This window comes from Macaca mulatta, chromosome 15, assembly GCF_049350105.2.
Source record: "Macaca mulatta isolate MMU2019108-1 chromosome 15, T2T-MMU8v2.0, whole genome shotgun sequence".
NCBI classification, from domain to species: domain Eukaryota; kingdom Metazoa; phylum Chordata; class Mammalia; order Primates; family Cercopithecidae; genus Macaca; species Macaca mulatta.
In genome coordinates, this window is record NC_133420.1 from 63,819,031 (window position 1) to 63,842,103 (window position 23,073).

General features: G+C 47.8%; 2 protein-coding genes across 3 annotated transcripts; both read left to right on the top strand.

Moving 5' to 3' along the window:
* Window positions 1-698: 698 nt before the first annotated feature.
* On the top strand, window positions 699-1,086 carry LOC695066 (NADH dehydrogenase [ubiquinone] 1 alpha subcomplex subunit 5). Of its 2 annotated transcripts, none has more exons than XM_015117596.2 (2): window positions 699-771; window positions 917-1,086. In XM_015117596.2, the coding sequence occupies exons 1-2, from the start codon at window positions 702-704 to the stop codon at window positions 1,084-1,086; spliced, it is 240 nt and encodes a 79-aa protein (XP_014973082.1). In that variant the 5' UTR covers window positions 699-701. The 2 variants fall into 2 exon arrangements, with proteins under 2 accessions (XP_014973082.1, XP_001083927.1); XM_001083927.2 differs by having other exon boundaries at window positions 699-763; window positions 798-1,086.
* A 7,978-nt stretch (window positions 1,087-9,064) lies between these two features.
* Window positions 9,065-10,003, top strand: OR13J1 (olfactory receptor family 13 subfamily J member 1). The gene has a single exon (XM_001084033.4). The coding sequence runs from the start codon at window positions 9,065-9,067 to the stop codon at window positions 10,001-10,003; it is 939 nt and encodes a 312-aa protein (XP_001084033.3).
* The last annotated feature ends 13,070 nt before the right edge of the window (window positions 10,004-23,073 follow it).

Consider the following 23,073-nt stretch of genomic DNA (forward strand, 5'->3'; position numbering starts at 1 on the left):
AAAAGTATTAGAAGATATAATGATTGAAAACTTCCCAAATTTGTTGAAAAACATTACACATTGAAAACTTCCCAAATTTGTTGAAAAACATTACACATCCAAGAAACTCTACAAACTCAAAGAAACCCACCCCAGACATATAATAGTAAAAGTGCTTGAAAGACAAAGAGAAAACATTGACGGCAGTAAGAGACAAATAACTCATCACATACAAGGGAATGATAATAAGATTAGCAGCTGACTTCCTATCAGAAACAGTGGAAGCCAAAAGACAGCAGGCTGACATATTCAAAGTACTGAAAGAAAAGCCTGCCAACCAAAAATATTAAAAACAGAAAAACTATCTTTCAAAAACCACGGCAAAATAAAGACATACCTACATAAACAAAAACTAAGAGAATTCATTGCTAGCAGACCCACTTTACAAGAAATACTAAAAGAAATCCTCTAGGCTGAAAGCAAGCAAATACAGATGGAAATTCAAATCCACGTGATAGAACAAAGAGCATTGATAAAGATAACTATATGATTATAAAAGGCAGTTTTAAGTGCATATTTCTTATTTCTTCTCCTATTTTTTAAAGAAATTATATAAAACATTATATATATAATTATATTCTTGGAGAAAATGTATACTCTAAAAATTACAAAATATTGTTGAAAGAAATTAAAGAAGATCCAATTGGCTCATCGGCACGGTCATGGCAGGTGTGCTGAGGAAGACCACTGGCCTTGTGGGATTGGCTGTATGCAAGAGTCCACACAAGACAAGCAGCTAAAATCAGTCTGCTAAAATGTAAGAGGCTAAGAATATTGTACACAAAGATCCTTGATGTTCTTAAGCGAACCCCTAAAAAAGCAGCATATAGAAAGTATACAGAACAGATTGCAAATGAGAAGCTGGCTATAGTTAAAGCAGAACCAGACGTTAAACAATCAGAAGACCAACTTCAAGGTGTTCAAATAAAAGAGGTGATTCTTCAGGTTGAAAATGAACTAAGTCTGGCAAGAAAAATGATGCAGTGGAAACCATGGGAGATGTTCATGGAGGAGCCGCCTGCCAATCAATGGAAATGGCCAATGTAATTAATAAATGACTGATGGGTTGATGGGAAACTGAGATAATTAAATATTTTGTTATATTAAGAGCATATCCATATTATTGACATTTTATGATCAAGAAAAGAAATATAGAAAATATTTAAGAGACTTAAAATTGGTGATTATGGTAATACAGTCTTGTGAATCAATTTTTGATTTAAAAAGTATTCACACAAATTATTACAAAGATGATATTTCTTAGAACAGAGAGGTCATGGAAAGATTTGAAAATTAATTTTTAAAAATCCTACAGATCTTCAGTGCAGAGGCCATAATCCAAAAGTAAAGTTTCTTTAGTAGTATCTTCAATACATCATTAATTTTTTTATCATCCTAAAGAAGAAAAGGTCCTTAATTATTATTGTCTAAACAAATTTATAGATCACTGTTTAAAGTAAATAGTAAGAGTGAATATTTTCAAATGTGATAAAATAGCACATAAAATTTGAAATTATAGTTAACCTCCTTAACTGTGATCTTACGTATGTAAAGTAAAATTTAAGTATATAATTAGGCCAAGTGCGGTGGCTCACACCAGTAATCCTAGCATTTTGGGAGGCCAAGGCAGTTGGATCATTTGAGATCAGAAGTTCGAGACCAGCCTGACCAATATGGTGAAACCCCCATCTCTACCCAAAATACAAAAAAATTACCTGGGTATGATGGTGTGTGCTTGTGATCCCAGCTACTCGGGAGGCTGAGGTGGAAGGATCACTTGACCCCAAAAGGCAGAGGTTGCAGTGAGCCCAGATCACACTACTGCACCCTAGCCTGGGTATCAGAGCAAAACCCCATCTCAAAGAAAAAAATTAAAATTAAAAATTAAAATTAAAATAGGCTAAAGAGCTAAATATACACTGCTCCAAAGAAGATATACAAATAGCCAATAAACACTTGAAAATATGTTCAACGTCATTAGCCATTAGAGAAATGCAAATCAAAATCACAATTAGATACCACTTCACTCTTACTATGACGGCTATACATATATAAATTTTTTTTTTGAGACAGGGTCTCACTCTGTCACCCAGGCTGGAGTAGGGTGGTATGAACATGGCTCACTGCAGCCCTCAACCTTCTGGGCTCAAGCTATTCTCCTGCCTCAGTCTCCCAAGTAGTGGGGACTACAGGCACATGCCACCACGCCCGGCTAATTTTTGTATTTTTTGTAGAGACGAGGTTTCACCATGTTGCCCAGGCTGGTCTTGAACTCCTGGTCTCAAGTGATCTGCCCACCTCAGCCTCCCAAAGTGCTGGGATTACAGGCGTGAGCCACCACATCCGGCCAAGACGGCTATAATTTAAAAAGCAGATAATAACAATTGTTGGTGAGGATGTGGAGAAATTGGAACCCTCATGTATTGGGGAAATGTAAAATGGGAAAGTAAAATGATACTTTCCATTTTGGAAAATGGCAGTTCCCCAAAAATCTACACATAGAGTTTCTATATGACCCAGAAATTCCACTCCTAAGAAAGTATTCAAGAAAGGCCGGGCGCAGTGGCTCACGCCTGTAATCCCAGCACTCTGGGAGGCCGAGGCGGGCGGATCACAAGGTCAGGAGATCGAGACCACGGTGAAACCCCGTCTCTACTAAAAATACAAAAAATTAGCCGGGCGAGGTGGCGGGTGCCTGTAGTCCCAGCTACTCAGGAGGCTGAGGCAGGAGAATGGCGTGAACCCAGGAGGCAGAGCTTGCAGTGAGTCGAAATCGCACCACTGCACTCCAGCCTGGGCAACTCTCAAAAAAAAAAAAGAAAATATCCAAGAAAAACGAAAATATACATCCACACAAAAACTTGTACACAAATGTTCGTAGCAGCACTATTCATAATAGTCAAAAAGTGGAATCAACCCAATGTCTATCAACTGATGAATGGGCAGATGAAATGTAGTATATCCATACAATTGAATATTACTTAGCAATAAAAAGAAATTAAGTCCTGATACATGCTACAATATAGATGAACCTTGAAAACATTAAGCTAAGTAAGAGAAACCAGTCACAAAGGGAAACATATTTTATAATTTCATTTATATAAAATGTCCAGAATAGGCAGCTCAATAGAGACAACAAGTAGATTTCCTAAGACTGGAGGAGGTTGAGGGGAAAAGAGGAGTGACTGCTAAACAGTATGGGCTTTCTTTTGAAAGTGATAAACATGTTCTAAAATCAACTGTGGTGATACTCAAAACTATTGCATTGTACATTTTAAATTCGCCCATTGTACACTTTAAACTCCCCCATTTAAAGTGTACAATGCAACAGTTTTGTATTTGAATTGTACATTTTAAACGGCGGAATTTAAATGGGCGGCTGCATGGTGTTTGAATTATAGCTCAATAAAGATGCTATTTTTAAAAAGAACTAACCATTGATTCGCACAACATGGATGACTCTCAAAATAATCACGCTGAGTGAAAGAAGCCAGATTTTAAAAAGAGTACATTCTGCATAATTCCCTTTATGTAAAATGCTAGAAAAGGAAAGTAATCTGCAGTTACAGAGAGCAAATCAGTGGTTGCCTGGTTGGGGAAGAAAGGAATGGATTACCAAGGAGCATGAGAAAAATTGTGGGTATATTAGATAAGTTCATTATCTTGATTGTGGTCATAGTTTCATGACTGTATACATTAAAACTAATCGAATTATATTATTTAAATGTAGTTGTACATCAATCATCCTTCAATAAACCTGCAACAAAAAAGCATACTAAAAAGTCACAAGATTATTTATATGTATAGATATACATATATAATCACAAGACCTATTTCTATGTATAGATATACATACGCAAATGATCAGAAAAGTATCTGGATAGATACACACAAAACTAATAACAATAGTTACTTTTGGAAAAGTAAAAGTGTAAATTTATTTTGTGTAAATAAATAAAATTCTAATAAACTTCCTTTTACTTTTAAAATAGTGAAATAAAAATCTAACAACAATACCTAGTTCCAAAATAAAATGACCCTAATTTTTAAAGAGCCCCTTGGCTGGGCGCAGTGGCTGACACCTGTAATCCCAGCACTTTGGGAGGCCAAGGCGGGAAGATAACTTGAGGTCAGGAGTTCGAGACCAGCCTGGCCAACAGGTGAAACTCTGTCTCCACTAAAAATACAAAAGTTAGCCAGGTGTGGTGGCGCATGCCCGCATGCCTGTGGTCCTAGCTACTCGGGAGGCTGAGGCAGGAGAATTGCTTGAACCCGGGAGGCGGACGTTGTAGTGAGCTAAGAATATGCCTGGGCAACAGAGGGAGACTCTGTCCCAAACATAATAATAATAATAAATATAAATAAGTAAATAAAGAGACCGTTAAACCTGCAGAGACATGGACTCTGAAAACTGTCGAGAACCTCATGGAGGAACCATCAAGATGGATGCTCTGAGCACAGGGAAGAGGGACCAACTGGAGGAACCCAGTCACTGGCTGCCTGGGCAGACAGGCTTTGCATTGACTGAGGGAGATAGGATTCAAGGGTGGACAAGTCAGTGTCAGAGTTAACCCAGGGCCATGCTCCTGCCTCACTAGGTGGTGCTGAGCTAACCCCTTCACCCCTCTAGGGCAGTTCTCCCCCTGGACAGTGAGCATGGGTTATGATGGCCTTTAAGCACTTTCCTGCTCTGATAGTCTGTAATTCTGCTGTGCTTCTTCATCCAGTTCAGTTCACTCCCCTATTCACTTTCCTAGATTTTGCACTTTTGTAAGATCCCTGTGAGAGTTGAGCCAAGACCTCTAGCTCCTCACCTGGAAAGCAAGTCTGCCTATCATTTGTTCACTCACTCATTCATTTATTTTTACATTTATTTATTCATTGAGAATTGCTTATGTGTTCATTTAATTGCTCATCATCCATTCACATATTCATTCTGTAAACATTCCTGGGTCAGCACTGGCTGGGGCCTGGCCTAAGAGGATGGTTCCTGTCCCTTAGCCACTTTCTCCGACTTTTCCACACCAATTAAGATTTCTAAATAGATTCTTTGTAATTGGGTCTTTGGGACATTATCCCTGAGGCACCCCAAAGTTTCTAAGCTGGGCACATTTCCTCTCTTCCCTCTAAATTTCCTCAGGGATCGCACAGTCCCTTGGTGCACAGAGTGCTTTGAAAGGTGCCACCTCCATATGGCCTGCCTGCTCCCTGGAAGCTGTCGGCTGAGATGGAGCTGGGCGCTACCAGGTCAGGGGGTCCCTGGCTGTCCACAGTAACCTACTGGCCTCTCCGTTTCCTAATTTTACCAAACCTGACACATTGCCAAGAAACCCACTGAATTCTAAGCAGTTTGTGTAATTCTGCCAAATTCCAAAAGTTCCGTTTAATTCTATCGAGTTGCAAACGCTTTGCTGAATTCTATGAAAGTTCAGGCATGTTTTCAGAGTTTGGAAAGCTGGGCTGGTGTGAAACTCCATGTCCCGTCCACCAGAATTCTCTATGTTTAGGAGGCTTGGGCTTCCTTCTTTGAACTGTGTCCCCCTGGCTCCAGAGAGAAAAGGTCCCTGGTCTCAAACCCTCTGAAACATCCTCCAGTGAGCCAAGGAAATGGATCCAGAGAGCCTGAAGGTGAGTGAGAAATGGGGATGTGAAGGCAGAGGAGGGAGTCAAGAGCCTGAGAAGAACAGGGGCCTTGGCTTCTCCCTCTGCTCGACTGTGCAACACTGGGCAAGCTTCTTCGCCTCGCTGGGCCTCGGTTTCTCCATGTATAACAGGGGGGCAGTCCAGTTGATCTGTGAGACCCTTCCCAGCTCTGCCAAGGTGTCACCTAGGCAGGGACCAGCCCGTGTTTGGCATCCAGCGGCTCACTCCCAGTTTGCCTTAGCCACAGAACATCACAGCAAGACAGGAAGTCAGCCGTAGCCAGGCTGGCAGTCTCAGCTTGGCCTTCAGAACCTGGGAGAGGAGAGGAAGGGTGACATCCCTGCAGGCTGGCTGGGATAGGAAGCAGATAAGAAGTGAGAGAGAAAGGTGGGCATTATCCAAGAGGTCCAAACATAGGGCCACAGAGTGAAAAGGAGAGAAGGCTCGGCGCAGCCTTAGGGAGGACACAGGAAGGCTCCCTGTGGAGGTGCCATTTGAACTGGTTTTTCCGTAGCATTCTGCCAGGAGGGAGGTGGGGGCAGAAAGAACATCATGGGCTCTGCAGACAAAGCTTTCTGGCCCTGCTTTGGGAACCAGAGTCCACAGCATCGGTCACGTTCCTCCTCCTCCCGCAGGCCCCACCCCCCAGCTGAAGGGCAGAAGGAAGAGCGGGGGGGCCCCAAGTCTTTTGGGGCTTGCCCCTGCTCCTGGGCTGCCGTGTCCTTCTGGGTTGTTGTAGGCAGGGTTTGCTCCCTTCCCTCAGAGCTGCCCCTTCCTAGAGATGCCCCTGCTGCCCCTCCTGACCGTGGTTTCCACACGCCTCCTCCCAGGGACAAAGGCATCTGCCCAGCCCTCTGAAGCACCCTGGCCCCGGGTTCAAGGGGATGCACTACTGGAGCTGGATATGTGTGTGCACACATATGTGTAAGAGACAGTGAGCGGTACCTAATGTGTGTACGCTCATATGAATGACAACACAGGTACACACATGAGCCTATGTGTGGCTTATACTCACAGGCACACATTTGTGCACCTGTATGTCACACAGGTATTTGTGCATTCTCCTGTAGGTGAGTGCACATGTGGTGGCCTGTATGTATATTCCAATAGGTAGCCAACACTGCAGATGCTTCCTTGTGACTTTTGGGAATAAACTGTAGTACCTGGAACCACGCAAAGAGGAAGTGGTGCCTGAGCCAGCCACTGGGGCCTCATGATGCCATCTCTGTGTCGCACCCCAGCCCTGGCACAGTGCTTGTTTCTGTTTGTGCCCTGTTAAATGGGGGTCCCTCTCCAGGAACCCAGCCTCAGAGTTTCCCTGCTGGAGACTCCAAAGTCTTGAAGGAAACTTGTGGCTCACATATACCTGGGCCCATGGTGAGTCTGGACACAGTCATGTGAGACAAGACTTTTTCTCTCAGGCCCTAGGACTGGATCAGAGATCTTGCTGCAAGGCACCCCCAAACTCCCTGAGGGAGGGCCTCCATGTGTGGGGTTAAGCTCTGAACCCTACACTTACACTCTGGGAGAAGAACGAGTAGCCATAGGGGCCACCCACCTGGAAACCTCATGAGTGGTGAAGGCCCAGTGAGACCTAGAGAGACTCCACTTGTGACCCTTCAAGTAGCCTGACAGCAGAAAGAAAGGAAGAAAAATATGTACAGGAGTAATGAGCTTCCTGTCACTAGAGGGAAGCAAACAGAAGCAGGATGAGGCTGGGTATGGGAGGTGGGGGGAGGGTGAGGCTGGGTATGGGAGGTGGGGGAAGGGTGAGGCTGGGTATGGGAGGGTGGGGGGAGAGTGAGGCTGGGTTTGGAGGTGTGGGGGGAGGGTGAGGCTGGGTATGGGAGAGTTGGGGGTCCTCTCTGCCTAGGAAGGGTTTGCACTCAGCAGCCTGGGAACACACCTGTCCTCGGTGGTCCCTCACATCTGGCACCACCTGGCATGTAGTAGGTCCTCAGTCACTTCCGGGTTCTGGGGTGAGTAAGTGAGGGAGGAATAAAAGATAGAAGTGGTCTCCTCTAAGGGAGGCACTGAGAGGAACTGTGCTCGGCCCAGGCTTTGGCATCATGTCCCATGGGAATTATGACATCGTGCCAGATACCCTGGAACACTAAAGAGAGGTGACTCATGCTCTTTTGCTGGTGAGAGGATAGTGGCAGCATGTGGGGCACAGATATCCATCTAGAATGGTAAAAGAACAAGCATTGTTTGAAACCTAATAGAAGCATACACCCACTCTGAGCATGGTGTATGTTAGGAGGGCTGGATTCTAGCTTCACCTCACCAGAGACCTGTTGTGTGACCTCAGCATCCCCATCTATACAATGGGAGATCCAACAAGTTGGCCTATGGGCATGTTCCATGCTAATACCCTAGGAGTTCATGAAGTCAAAGCAACCCTGGCTCTGGCCCACAGAACAGAGGGGTTTGGAGCTGAGCCAAGAGCTCCATCAGACTTTAGCTGGGATACCCACAGGAAGGCAGATTATGAAGGTCCAATCCACAGAGGGTAGCTAATGAAACAGGCCCTGGGCAGGGGGCAGGGGAACATGCCCACCAACAGCCTTCAAGGTCAGCAGCCCCTCTGACACACAGCACGGTGTATGCTTTGTTCATGGACACTACAGTAGGCCTGAAGAGACAAGTCAGACCACTGCAGGCCGAGGACATTCCAGACAGTGGGAATAGCAAATGCGATGGCTCAGAGGCTTCCTTAAAGCCAGGAGAATCTCCACCTGCTCAGAGACCATCTAGCCCAATAGTTCCTCAAAGTGTGGTACCTGCACCAGCAGCAGAAGCATCACCCAGACCCACTGAGTCAGAAACTGGGTTTGGGGCCCAACAATTTGTTTTAAGAAATTTTCCAGGTGATTCTGGTGCATGTTAAAGTTTGAGAACTGTTGATCTAGCCCACTGTTTCCCAGACTATGTTCACAGAACACTTATCTGCAGTAGGTTAACGGGTGTTCTGTAAAAGGGGATCCATGATCAAATAAGTCTGGGGTACACATGTTCTACATTGCTTTGTGGGAGTCATAGATCACATTAGCATTTAAAGGCTCTGAGAAGTCCTGCAGTAAAGAGCTTTATTTTTTATTAATCAAATGTTGTCTCAAATTGGTTTTTCAGATTGCTTACTAATATTCTGATTAACATTCAGGGAATGCTGATCTAAATCAATCCTCACTTTTCACATGGAGAAACTGAGGCCTAGAGAGGGTAAAGGGATTGCCCGACGTCACAGAGAGCAAGTGTGGTAGTGCTGGAAAAGATCCTGACAGTCCATCTCGTCCCAGAAGGGGCTCTGTGAGCTTCCCCGCGCCCCGTACCCTCTCTCCTTTCATCCCAACTGTGGATCATCCCTTCAGAACTCTGCAGCATGCAGCCGCTCAATGGAACAGGGGTGTCCGCATTCTTTCTGAAAGGATTTTCTGGCTACCCAGCCCTAGAGCACCTGCTCTTCCCTCTGTGCTCCGTCATGTACCTGGTGACCCTGCTGGGGAACACAGCCATTGTGGCAGTGAGCGTGCTAGATGTCCACCTGCACACGCCCATGTACTTCTTCCTGGGCAACCTATCCACCCTGGACATCTGCTACACGTCCACCTTTGTGCCCCTGATGCTGGTCCACCTCCTGTCATCCTGGAAGACCATCTCCTTTACTGGCTGTGCCATCCAGATGTGTCTGAGCCTGTCCACGGGCTCCACAGAGTGCCTGCTGCTGGCTATCATGACCTACGACCGCTACCTGGCCATCTGCCAGCCACTCAGGTACCGCGTGCTCATGAACCACCGGCTCTGTGTGCTGCTGGTGGGAGCTGCCTGGGTCCTCTGCCTCCTCAAGTCGGTGACTGAGACAGTCATTGCCATGAGGCTGCCCTTCTGTGGCCACCACGTGGTCAGTCACTTCACCTGCGAGATCCTGGCGGTGCTGAAGCTGACGTGCGGTAACACATCGGTCAGCGAAGTCTTCCTGCTGGTGGGCTCCATCCTGCTGCTGCCTGTGCCCCTGGCATTCATTTGCCTGTCCTACTTGCTCATCCTGGCCACCATCCTGAGGGTGCCCTCGGCTCCTGGGCGCCGCAAAGCCTTCTCCACCTGCTCAGCACACCTGGCTGTGGTGCTGCTTTTCTACAGCACCATCATCTTCACGTACATGAAGCCCAAGAGCAAGGAAGCCCACATCTCTGATGAGGTCTTCACAGTCCTCTACGCCATGGTCACACCCATGTTGAACCCCATCATCTACAGCCTGAGGAACAAGGAGGTGAAGGAGGCCACCAAGAAGGCGTGGGGCAGGAGCTGGACCTCCAGGTGAGGGAGGGTGGGGCTCTGTACAGATGCAGGTTTCAGGTTAGTGGCTGAGGCCAGCATATGCCAATGCCAGTGAGGACGTGGCAGGGCTAGGGCTACCGGTCTGGTATCTTCATCCCAGCAAGGCAGCACCAAGTCCCGCCGATCCTGCCACAACCCTCAAATCACCCTCTGCTCCTGCCCCTGCCACTGCCATAGGTCAGCTCTCAGCATCACCCTGGCCTTCACACCCGCCTCCTGGCTGGTCCCAAGACTTCAGTCCTGTTCCTCCCTACAATCTCTCCTTCATGGGGCATCTTTTTGAAATGCACATGTGATTGTATCACTCTTCTCACTGAAATCCTTAGGTGGCTCCCCACTGTTCTCAGGACAAAGTGGAAGCTCTTCAGTGGGGCATTTGAGGCCCTCACAAGCTGGTCCTGCCTGACTGACTCCCCAGCCTTCCTCCCCTCCCACCCTATCTCCCTCCTCACAGCCTCACACACCAGCCAGATGTGACCCCCACATGCCCTGCACCGCCCAGCTCTGTGCTCTCCTTGGGTCCTCCCCACGAAGCAGCACCCCCTCCCCCATCCCCAGCACACTACTCCATATGTAAAAGGACTGACTGCCCGACCCTTCAGGCCCAGCTCAAACACCACCTCCACCAGGAAGCCACCCTGCCTTGCTCCTCTTGCTGTGCCTCTGTGTTTTCAGCATTACTCCAAGAGCAGGGAGTGTCAGATTCTTCCCTCTCCCAAGGCCCAGCCTTGCCCAACCCTAGGCCCTGCACAAGTGTCTTAGAGATATAAACATGTCAGTGTAGGGGTGACAATGGCAGAGCCTGGAGTTCTTCCCAAATCTGAGCAGAGCTGAGACGGAGTCCACAGATGACGGGAATGGCCTAGCCTCCCTGGCAGGTGAAAGTAGAGGCAGCGATGAGGCCTGTATTAGTCAGGGTTCTCTTAGAGGGACAGAACTAATAGAAGATATATAGATATAGATATATATTGATATATATATAAAGAGGAGTTTATTAAGTATTAACTTACATGATCACAAGGTTCCACAATAGGCTGTCTGTAAGCTGAGGAGCAAGGAAAGCCAGTCCAAGTCCCCAAACTGAAGAACTTGGAGTCCAATATTCAAGGGAAGGAAACATCCAGCACGGGAGAAAGATGTAGGCTGGGAGGCTAGGCCTGTCTCTCCTTTTTACAGTTTGCTGCCTGCTTTCTATTCACTGGAAACTGATTAGATAGTGCCCACCAGATTAGGGTGGATCTGCCTTCCCCAGCCCATTGACTCACATGTGAATCTCTTTTGGCAACACCCACACAGAACACACCCAGGATTCATACTTTGTATCCCACAATCCAATCAAGTTGACACTCAGTATTAACCAAAACAAGGCCCAAAGTCCAAGATTCCCAGACCTGTCAGGCCCTGGGACACCAATCATCCAGCCAGAGCCTGGAGCCTCACCATTCCTCACACCTCACCCCGCCCAGCAGCAGCAGCTTCCAGTGCCCCCTTTCCTGGGATCCAGGCCTCACCTGACTTGAGGGGGCTTGTTCTACCCATCCTCACCTCATGCCCTGGGACCCTGCCATAGCTGTCCCTGCCTGGTGCTCAGCCTCTTCCAGCTTTCCTTTCTGATGACTCAGTGGACAGGCAGTGGACATTGACCCAGATTCACAGAGTATTTCCATTCCCTGCCCTGCCCTCGCCTCTATGGTACCATCTGTACAACAGGAGCAGTGGGGTTGGCCTGTGAGCAGCAGTCCACCTTTCCTGCCCCCAGCTATAGGTAAGCACAGCTCCTGCATGATTCCCCTCCCAGGGCTTTCTCCCTGCTTCCTCTGCTGGCCAGAACAGAGGCACAGAGAAGCACAGCTGGAGGAGTGAGAGACACCCAAGCCTGTCTGACCACGCATGAGAGAAGGTTGTCAGCAGCCATGCCAGTGGCCATGCCATTCTGCTGGGCCTTGCATACATGACAGGAGTTTGGGTTTTATTCTGTGGACTCTGGGGGTTTACAATCAGATTGATTTTTAGCAAGGTCACTAATTAGATACCATTCCCTCTCTTGTGTAACACAATGTCCACTGTTAGGTACTGTGTAGTGAGGTAGGCAGTGTCATACACTGCTGGTGGAAATGGGGATAATTTAATATGAACTTCCTAGAAAGTAAGTTGGAAATATGAATCAAGGGCCTTTAAAACTTTCAGACCCCTTGACCCCACACCTCTACTTCTAGGAATCTAGTCTAAGTAAATAATAAAGGGCACAAAGATTTGGACATAAGGATATTAATAACAGCATTATTTGTAGTAACAAAAAAAACTGTAATAATCTTAATGTTCAACCATAGAAGAATATTTAAACAAATCCTGGTGGAGTCCAGTGGTAGTACGTGATGCAGCCATTAAGAATCTTTTTTTTTTTTTTTTTTTTCAAGACAGGGTCTCACTTGTTATCCAGGCTGGAATGCAGTGGTACAATCTTGGCTCACTGCAGCCTCAACTACCTGGGCCCAAGCAATTCTCCCACCTCAGCCATCTGAGGAGCTGGAACTACATGCATGCACCACCACGCCCAGCTAATTTATTTTTAATAGAGACAAGGTCTCACTATGTTGCCCAGGCTAGTCTTGAACTCCTAGGCTCAACTGATCCTCCCAGTTCAGTCTCCCAAAGTGCTGGGATTACAGGCGTGAACCACCATGCCTGGCCAGGAATCTTATTTTTTGAAGGGTATATGATAATGGGCAATGCTCATAATGTAACTAATAGAAAAAAAAAACAGAACACATAACACTGTATTTTAAGTATGATCTCAATTTTAACTTTTTAAATATTTTTCTTACAGATCTCTGAATAAGTGGGTATCCAGGAAATACTGGAAAATGATGACCAAATATTAACTAACAGTTGTTTCCTTTGGGTGACAGGGTTACAGATAAATACTGGTTTTTAAATTATTATTTGTAATATTGTCCAATATTTCTATGATGACCATGACTTTGAACTTAAAAAATAATGGTATATGGAAGACCACCTTGCCCATACTACAGGACAGATGAGAAAGGCTTCCTCCTGAGGGCAGGGATGGGAGGAAGCTGCTGCAGGAAGCTGCTGCAGTCACCCAGTCCCTCAGTGAGGCCTGAGCCAGCTGGTCAGTAAAGGAGAGGGTGGCCCCAAGAAATATTGGGGAGATAGATATAGATGCAAAATAGTATTTGGGAGCTAGAGATACAATTTTTGGGATTACAGTTAACCCCTGAACAATACGGGAGTGAGGGGAGCCAACTCTCCTCATAGTAAAAAAAATCCATGTATAACTTTTGACTCCCCCAAATCTTAACTACTAATAGCTTACCGTTGACTGGAAGCCTTATCAATAATATAAAAAGTCGATTAACACATAATTTTTTTTTTTTTTTTTTTTTTTTTTTTTTTTGAGACGGAGTCTCGCTGTGTCACCCAGGCTGGAGTGCAGTGGCTCGATCTCGGCTCACTGCAAGCTCCGCCTCCCGGGTTTACGCCATTCTCCTGCCTCAGCCTCTCGAGTAGCTGGGACTACAGGCGCCCGCCACCACGCCCGGCTAGTTTTTTGTATTTTTAGTAGAGACGGGGTTTCACCATGTTAGCCAGGATGGTCTCGATCTCCTGACTTCGTGATCCACCCGCCTCGGCCTCCCAAAGTACTGGGATTACAGGCTTGAGCCACCGCGCCCGGCCTTAACACATAATTTGTATGTTATATGTTTTTTTGTTTTGTTTTGTTTTGTTTTGTTTTTTTGAGACGGAGTCTGGCTCTGTCCCCCAGGCTGGAGTGCAGTGGCCGGATCTCAGCTCACTGCAAGCCCCGCCTCCCGGGTTCACGCCATTCTCCTGCCTCAGCCTCCCGAGTAGCGGGGACTACAGGCGCCCGCCACCTCGCCCGGCTAATTTTTTTTGTATTTTAGTAGAGACGGGGTTTCACTGTGTTAGCCAGGATGGTCTCGATCTCCTGAACTCGTGATCCGCCCGTCTCGGCCTCCCAAAGTGCTGGGATTACAGGCTTGAGCCACCGCGCCCGGCCATGTTATATGTTTTATGTGCTGCATTCTTACAATACAGCTAGAGAAAAGAGAATGTTATTAAGAAAATCATAAGGAAGAGGAATAGATTTCCTATCTATTAAACGAAAGTGGATCATCATAAAAGTCTTCATCATTGTCAACATCACGTTGAGTAGGTGGAGGAGGAGGAGGAAGAGGAGGGGCTAGTCTTGCTGTCTCAGGGGTGGCGGTTCATCCGAAAGTTTTTTCAAACTGTAGCAAATCTCAAAAAAATTCCCAATATATTATTTGAAAAATACAAGTATAAGTGAGTTCATGTTGTTCAAATCAATGTTATTCAAGGGTCAACTGTATATATGTGTAAAATACTATTTGGGAGAGATATTTGGGATTATAGAGGTAGAGGAGGAAGAGTGAGGACCGTAGGTTGGTCCCGGGTTTCGGATTTATTTGGGGTGGACTAAGACACTGAGTGGGGAGGATGAGCACAGTAGATGGGGGAAGTGGGGAGATGGTGAGTTTGTCTTTGACCTGCTGAGTTCAGGGTATCCATGGGGGCAGCAAGAGGACAATATACTATGAGCATATAGAAAATAAACAGTAACAACCTTTCCATTTTTTACTTCGACCTATGTTCTTGATAAAAAATCCAGAAGACAAATCATAGCATCATAGGAAACTTTGCAACTTCTTATTGAAGGATGACTTTTAGTCTCTAAGCTGTGTCAAGTTGCTATTGTTTATTGTGAAAGGACAGGAAGGGGAGGGAAGGGAACAGGAATAAAGAAATCTGTAAAAACTTCCCTGACCTAACAAAGTCCCTCGCCTGTACTTGGTGTCTCCTACCTTACAAAGCAATTTACTTTAAGCTTCGATGAATCCAGGTCCGTACGGCAATCCTGGAAGGAGACACCCCATTCTACAACCCAGACACCCAGGCCTAGTGAAGCCAGGCTCATGGGCCTGGAGCCTATGGCATCCAAGGGGCAGAACTGCAATGTGACCCAGTCTTCAGATTCTCTGTTCACTCTCTCTCCTCTGCCCACTTTACCTCAGCAGGGCCCTCCTGGGGCAGGCCAAGGAACCTGGAGTCTCTGAAGCCCAGGTCCCACAGCTGCCAAGCCTGCACCTTTGTGTAGTTGCAGAGTTTGAACTTTAAATTGGACAGGGACCGTGAGTTCCCTGAGAGCAGGGAGCAAGCAGACTGTCTACGTGGCAGGGGAACAAGGGGCAGGTCTTGGGAGGCAGTGGCAGGGTGAGGTAGGGGGAACCTAGCCCATCCCAGCACCATGCACTTGCTGGTAATGAACTCGGCACTTCCCAAACCTCAGCTCGCCTCACCTGGCTCCAGCTCCCTACAGACATTTAGGCCATGGCCAGTAGGTGGGAGGTAAGGAGAATTCATCTGACCCATTTCTTATTCTCATGAAATCATTTAAAACATTTAAAAGCCAAAATATTTGCTGGGGGACAGGGACAGGATGGTAATAATACCATCTACCGCTCACTGACTATTCACCAGTGCCAGGCTCTGTTCTAAGAGCTTTGCATGCTTCCTCTCACTGGATCCTTAAAACAAGCCCACAAGGAGATGCTGCCATCTCCGTGGTACAGGTAAGGAAGCTGAGGCTGAGAACATTGTTAACAAGTGGAAGACCTGGGGCTTGGACCCTGGTCCTGTCTGACTCCAGGGCCATCCTCATCTTCTCTGCCACACAGCCAGAAAGCAGTGAAGCAGGAATCCCGGATCCAGGCTCTTCGGGGAAATTGTAACTGAAGCCTTCTTCTTATTATGCCCCTTTCTTTTCTTTTAAAATAATTTGTGAAGCCTAAAATAAGTATTAAGTGGTTAAAATTAGATTTACCAGACAATGAGACTGATATGACAGTTAGCTTGCAGAGTAACCCTGGGTCTATCAGACCTTAGGTTGGAAGTTGCTGGAAACATATGAGGAAATGTTTCAGAGATTACAGCGTACCAGAGATCGCCTAATTGGCTCCACTTCTCAGAAGAGAAATCTGACCAAAGTCATACAGCAGAGGAGGAACAAAGGCCCCGATTCAAACCTGGGACCCGCCCTCCCAGTCCAGGGCTCATTCTAGGCATCACTCTGCCTCTTAAGAGACGTAAAACTGGGGAGTGAAACCAGGCAGTTATTTTCAGAGACACCCCAGGTCCTATCCCTCTGCGACTCTGATCTTCCAGGCCATGACCGAGCATGACACTGCGTGACACTGGTAGATGGCCGCTAGAGTAGCTTTCTGAGAGTTGTAAGACGCCGTTGCACCCACACGCAGAGGGGCTGCTCAGCAGTAATTCTGGTTCTCTTCCTTCTGGGCAGGTGGTAGGATGTCACAGGGCCAGTGGGCTGTGGGCAGATATGACAAATGTCTCTTGTGGCTCAGAGCAGTGAACTGGTATGAGAGGCTCCAGTGTGTCCTTCCCCAGCCATAACCACTGGTGACGTCCCACAGGGTGGAGCCTCCATCTGCCAGCGGCTCTGAGAACTCTGAGCCACCTGGAAAGCCACAGTAGACATGTAGCATGAGAAATAAAACTTTGTCATGCTAGCCACTAAAATGACGAGGTTGTACGTTACTGTGACATAATTTAGCCCATCCCAACCCACCCACCAAGGGAACCAGCTCCTCTCTGATGTCCCAGCCTGTGCCCATGTTACAGGCAAAGCTGTTGGCAACGTGGTAAAATGGCATTTTCTGGACATAGAGTTATTTCCTTAGGGCCATAAGCCAATGGTTTCGTGTGCTGGTTCTAGTTTCCATGAATGTGTTACGATCAGACTCTTAAGTTGAGGAAAATCCACCATGTTACTGACGTAGCTCTTCAGAAAGAGCGGGTGTTTCTGCAAATAGGAGACTGGCACCCCCCAAAGCCCTTCTCCTAGCAATCACAATAGCTGCATCATTCTGTTGCGGTATATGTGTTGGAGGCGGAAGGGCGAATGGATTTTGAGGCAAGACCTTGGGTTCAGCATTCTTTGTTTGCTTTTTTAGAGAAAAGGACTCACTCTGTTGCCCAGGCTGGAGAGCAGTGGCATTATCATAGTTCACTGTAACCTCGAATTCCTGGGCTCAATCCTCCTCCCACCTCAGCCTTCTGAGTAGCTGGGTGCACAGGTGCAAACCACCATTTCTAGGATTGGGATTTTTGGCAGGACAACGCGGGATGTCAATAAACAGTTCAACTCAAATGGCAATCACTGACACCTCCTGGCTGCAGGTCACTGGAGGGTGACAGTGATGAAGGACACAGCCCTTTCACTGCAATAGCTCATAGTCTAGTCAGAGAGAGATATACAAGAAAAAGGAACTATAATGAAGGCAAAATGAATGTAAACTCTGCTAAGAGCTATGTGACCATCCTGTTGTCCGGGTAGTCAGTTTGTATGAAGCCATCTGAGAGAAGGCTGCGTGAGACAGTGGTGTGTGAACTGAGCCTTGAAGGATGAGTAGAAAAAAAAGGCACTCCAGCCTGAAGAAACTGCCCAAGAAGGAGGACGGGACTGGAGCACGCAGGCTTTGTCCAAAAGACGGGGAGTGGCCTGGTGAGGCTGCAGCAGTTGTGCATGAGGGATGCAGTGGAGGCAAGGCAGGAGGATGGGCCACAGCCTACACACAAAAGCCCTCAAATGCCTCCGCCATGCCCACTTGGTCTTACTGTTAGAGGTGTGAGTGATGAAGAAAAATGCAGTCAGGTGGTTTCCCACCCTTCACCTGCTGGAAACCCCCATATCTGTGTCCATTGTCAGAATTTGAGATGAACATAGTTCTTTCTGTAACAACACACCCATCAAAAACAAAGATCTTACAGTTCTGCTTTCCAGATTTCAGGCTTTACTTTGTCTTTACATCCCAGACGCAGAGAGAATCTCAGAGATCTAAAGCCCGGAAAGAGGAGGGGAGGTGTCCAAAGTCACCGAGTGAGTAAATGAATGACTACAAATTCCACGAGGGCAGGAGCCAGGTCTGCCTCTGCTGTATTCCCAGTACGTAGCCCAGGGCCTAACACATAGTAGGTGCTCAATAACTATTTGTTGAATGAGTGAATGAATGAGGCTTCACACTTGGGGAATTCTTTACTTTTTGCCAAGCCTCGCCAAGAAAAACCCTAACTATAGATGTTCACGTGGATCATAGTTAAAGGTCAGTTACTGACCAAGATTACCCAAGTGCCCCCTGTATGTTCCTGAAACTGTCCTTTAAGAATCACCCTGATTGACCGGGTGCAGTGGCTCACGCCTGTAATTCCAGCACTTTGGGAGGCCAAGGCGGGTGGATCACAAGGTCAGGAGATCTAGGCCATCCTGGCGAACACAGTGAAACTCCATTTCTACTAAAAATACAAAAAATTAGCCGGGCGTGGTGGCGGGCGCCTGTAGTCCCAGCTACTCGAGAGGCTGAGGCAGGAGAATGGTGTGAACCCAGGAGGTGGAGCTTGCAGTGAGCCGAGACCACGCCACTGTACTCCAGCCTGGGCGACACAGCCAGACTTTGTCTCAAAAAACAAAACAAAACAAAAAAAGAATCACCCTGATTCAGGGTAGAGGAAGGAAACCTGCACAGGCCCTGGAGAAAGCTGGTGTCATGGAGGACACTGGAGCCTTTGTCCAGGAGGTGGCTAGTACAGATGGAGCAGGCACCTGTAGCTGACGATGGATGCCGTCCTCCATCCAGCCTCAGTGACAGGTCATTGCACCCCCGGGGCAGCACCTTCAGGTGTATGTTTCCTCTGAGCTACACAGCATCCCAGTCTTCAAGGAGGAAGCTGAGTCTCAGAGAGGTCAAGTGTCTTGGTCAGTATCACACAGCTGGTCTGAGCTACAGCCAGGAGGCAAAGCTGGGTTTTGGAGTCATGCATTCACTATCTGTCAGGTGCCTGCAGTTCGCAGCACTTGCTGCGTGAGGTGCTGGTAGGAAGGAGGCAGACTCCTGACTTTAAGGTGTAGTAGGGAAGACAGGTGCACCACACAGCACACAATGACACGGAGGGATGGCCAAGGGCGGTGGGAGCACAAGATGGGAGCAGGTAACAGCAAGGGGAAGGAGGGGGAGGAAAAGAGACGGTGCAGCACTGGGCTCTGGAGAATGGGCGGAACACTCCCCACTGGGGATGGGAGGAAAGACATGCCTCCATCTAGGACAAAGGTGCGGAGCTGGGAAAAGAGATGATTTCTTCAGGAAAGGGTGAGCCCTGCAACTCGAAAAATGGTGGATAAAACGAAACAGGAGGAATAAGAGAAAAAAGAAATCTAGCCCGGAAGGACAGACAAGGCTCCATCGCTGTCGCAAAGCACTGTCCTCACAACCAATCCAGGAGCGGGAGGGGAGAGGTGAATTATATCTTCTGAGTGATAGAAGTTCACACTCAGCTCCTATTTTTCCTTCAGACCAGGGACCACCTGGCCATAAGACGGTTTTCCAGTCCTAACAAGACTACTGTTCTCTGGGGACACCTGGGCTTCCTCCTATGAACACCTGACGCTGGCCTTTCCCGAGAAGTGAGAGCAGCTCTGCATGGCGATGGAGGTCACCTGGGAGAGACCACAGCCTCGCCCACTGCTCCCTTTGCAGAGCTGGTCACGACTGACCGCACCTCCACCAGATTCGTGTCTGGCTTCCCTCCTCGTGTGACATCATTGTATCATTTCTCCTACAAAGCAATATGGAAGCCAGAAAGTAAGTCACCTGGCTTTCATGACCAGAGTTCAATCCTGTGACCAGTAACTCTATTGAGACATGTATGTTCTTATGTGTCCTTTTAAAAAAAATTAATGAATAGTCCATGATTCCTTAAGGAGAGATGACCAGAAATCAAGCTTACACATCCTGTGGGGCTGAAATATTTGATCTTCATGGCCCAAAGGAACACTAGGTGAGCGTCATCCATTACCCACCTGCCTTCCGGAGCTCATCTCACTTGACTCAGGGAGTGGGGCAGCGCCTGTGACAGATGTGGAATCCTTTTGTCCACTTATTTTCCTTACTGCTATAGCCCCAGCACCTGATACCTAGCATAGAATAGGTACTTAATATTTAGTGGATGGATAAATCTGAAATTCTATGGCCATAACTTGGTCATATGAAGCCGTAATGTAGAAAAGTTGCTTCCCGTTAATGGCCAAAAACACTTTGGATTCCAAAGGATCATTTTAAACATGAATCCTTCTCTGTTGTCTCCTCTGACCCCATCCTGGGGAGAGCGAGAGGAACCTAGGGAACTAGAATGTGCCCCATCCTCCCCTCAGTGATGTCCGCAGAACCGCAGCACTGAGAAGGCCAGCATGCAGATCTGAAGTCCAACTCCCTCATTATACAGATGGTGAAACTAAATTACGGAGAGGGAGGCTGACCTGCTGCAGCTCAGACATCAGGTCACTGGGCTCCCAGGCCACTTGCAGCTTTTTCCAAAAAGCTGGGTGGTCCAGATGGAAAAGGAGAGAGAATGAGATGAAGGGGGCAAACCAGACAGCTGTGACAGAATACGTCCTGCTGGGGCCACACAAGCACTGTAACCTGGAGGTGCTCCTGTCTGTGTTCTGCCTGGGCATCGACTCCATGAATGTGCTGGGGAATGCCCTCCTCATAGGGCTGAATGTGCTGCACCCTCACCTGCACAACCCCATGTACTTCTTTCTCAGCAACCTCTCCCTCATGGACATCCGCGGCACCTCCTCCTTTGTGCCTCTCATGCTAGTCAACTTCCTGGAAACCCAGAGGACTATCTCCTTCCCTGGCTGTGCCCTGCAGATGTACCTGACCCTGGCGCTGGGATCAACAGAGTGCCTGCTGCTGGCTGTGATGGCATATGACCATTATGTGGCTATCTGCCAGGCGCTTAGGTACCCAGAGCTCATGAGTGGGCAGACCTGCATGCGGATGGCAGTGCTGAGCTGGGGGACAGGCTTTGCCAACTCACTGCTACAGTCCATCCTTGTCTGGCGCCTCCCCTTCTGTGGCCACAACGTCATCAACCACTTCTTCTGTGAGATCTTGGCAGTGCTAAAACTGGCCTGTGGGGACATCTCCCTCAATGCGCTGGCATTAATGGTGGCCACAGCTGTCCTGACACTGGCCCCCCTCTTGCTCATCTGCCTGTCTTACCTTTTCATCCTGGTCGCCATCCTTAGGGTACCCTCTGCTGCAGGCCGGCACAAAGCCTTCTCCACCTGCTCAGCCCACCTCACAATGGTGGTGGTTTTTTATGGGACAATCTCCTTCATGTACTTCAAACCCAAGGCCAAGGACCCCAACATGGATAAGATTGTCACATTGTTCTATGGGGTTGTGATGCTCTCACTGAACCCCATCATCTATAGCCTGAGGAACGCAGAGGTGAAAACTGCTGTCCTAGCTCTGCTGAGAGGAGGTCTGCTCTCCAGGAAAGCATCCCACTGCTACTGCTGCCCTCTGTCCCTGTCAGCCGGCATAGGCTAGGTTGTGCTGTGGTCATGACCTCAAACCTTCAGAGGCTTAAAGCCATTAAGGTTTGTTTCTTGCTCCTGCTGCAGGTCCACCAGAGGCTGGTGGGACTTCTGCTCCACATCATGGTCTTCACCCCTCTGAGACTCAAGATGACAAAGCAGCTACCATTGGGAACATTGCTGGTCACCATGACAAAAGGAAAAGGGAAAGTAACAAAGCCTGCACAGACTCTTAAAGCTTCTACTCAGAAGTGGGTGTGTTGCCTCCACCTACATTTCAGTGGCCAACACAATGGCAACAGGAAGGCACAGGACCACACCTATTGTGAAGGGGGAGAAGCACGCTATCGTGTCTGGACGGCAAAAGAGAGGGACAGAGAGATTTGTGAATGGCCTAATGACTGCCACACCAGCTGACAGTGTCAACCCAAGAGCTATTGGAGGTTTGGTTTTCTTTATCCTGACCATCTATCCTTCACAGGTTGCTGCCAGGTTAATCATCCCAAGAAAGCTCTGGTTAGCTCACTTGTGGTAGCTTTATACTGAGTCAACCAAACTAGGTTAGAGGGTCTGGGTTAGTGTTAGCCACAGAGAAGTTTGCATGAGATTTGGAAGGCAAAAGTGGGCCAGCTGTGGTGGCTCATGCCTGTAATCCCAGCACTTTGGGAGACCGAGGTGGGCGGATCACCTGAGCCCAGGAGTTCGAGACCAGCCTGAGCAACATGATGAAACCCTGCCTCTACTAAAAATACAAAAAATTAGCCGGGTGTGGTGGTGCACCTGTAGTCCCAGCTACTACGCAGGATTGCCTGAACTTGGGAGGTGCAGGCTGCAGTGAGCTGAGATGCCGCCACTGCACACCAGCCTGGGTGACAGAGCAAGACTCCGTCTCAAAAAAAAAAAAAAAAAAAAAAAAGAAAGAAAGAAAAAATGGAACAGCACCAGACACAGTGAGGGCACTCACATGTCGCTAATCTGCTGGCTCCCCGTTAGCACAGCCTGTCCAGTCCCCACCAGGACACTTCCTTCCACTGTGCTGAGTGCTGGACCAAGTGCAAGCTCCATGGCAAAGGTGCCAGCTTCTCCTGCAGGTCACCAGTCACTGAGATTGAAGGCACAAGGGCCAGGCACAGGTTCCAGTTTGTCCTCCTGGATTCTAGTGTGCCCTTACTGCCCCTCACTTCACACTCAGCCTTCTTTCCTAACTGCTGGCCCAGCTGAGCAGTAACAGCTTCAGGCCCAACACCAAATGCAGAGGTTAACAGTTTTGCACAGATTTCTCCAACTGCTCCCATGACTGTAAAGTTCTCGTGTTTTGATCACTCATAGTGGTTCTGTTACTTTGGTCAAACCCGGATTGATTCATCACTTTTCTGATCAAGGACTTTTGACAGCTCCCATTACCATTAAGTCCAAATTCTTCAGTTGAGTCCTCAAGGCCCTCCAGAATCTGCCCCCACCTGCTTCTTCAGCCTGATTTTCCACTACACCCTTCACATGGCTGTCCGCTCGCTACACTATCTGTACTGCCGCACCCCCATGTCTTTGTACCCTTGCACGTATTGTGCTGTTCTCTGATGATACCTGGG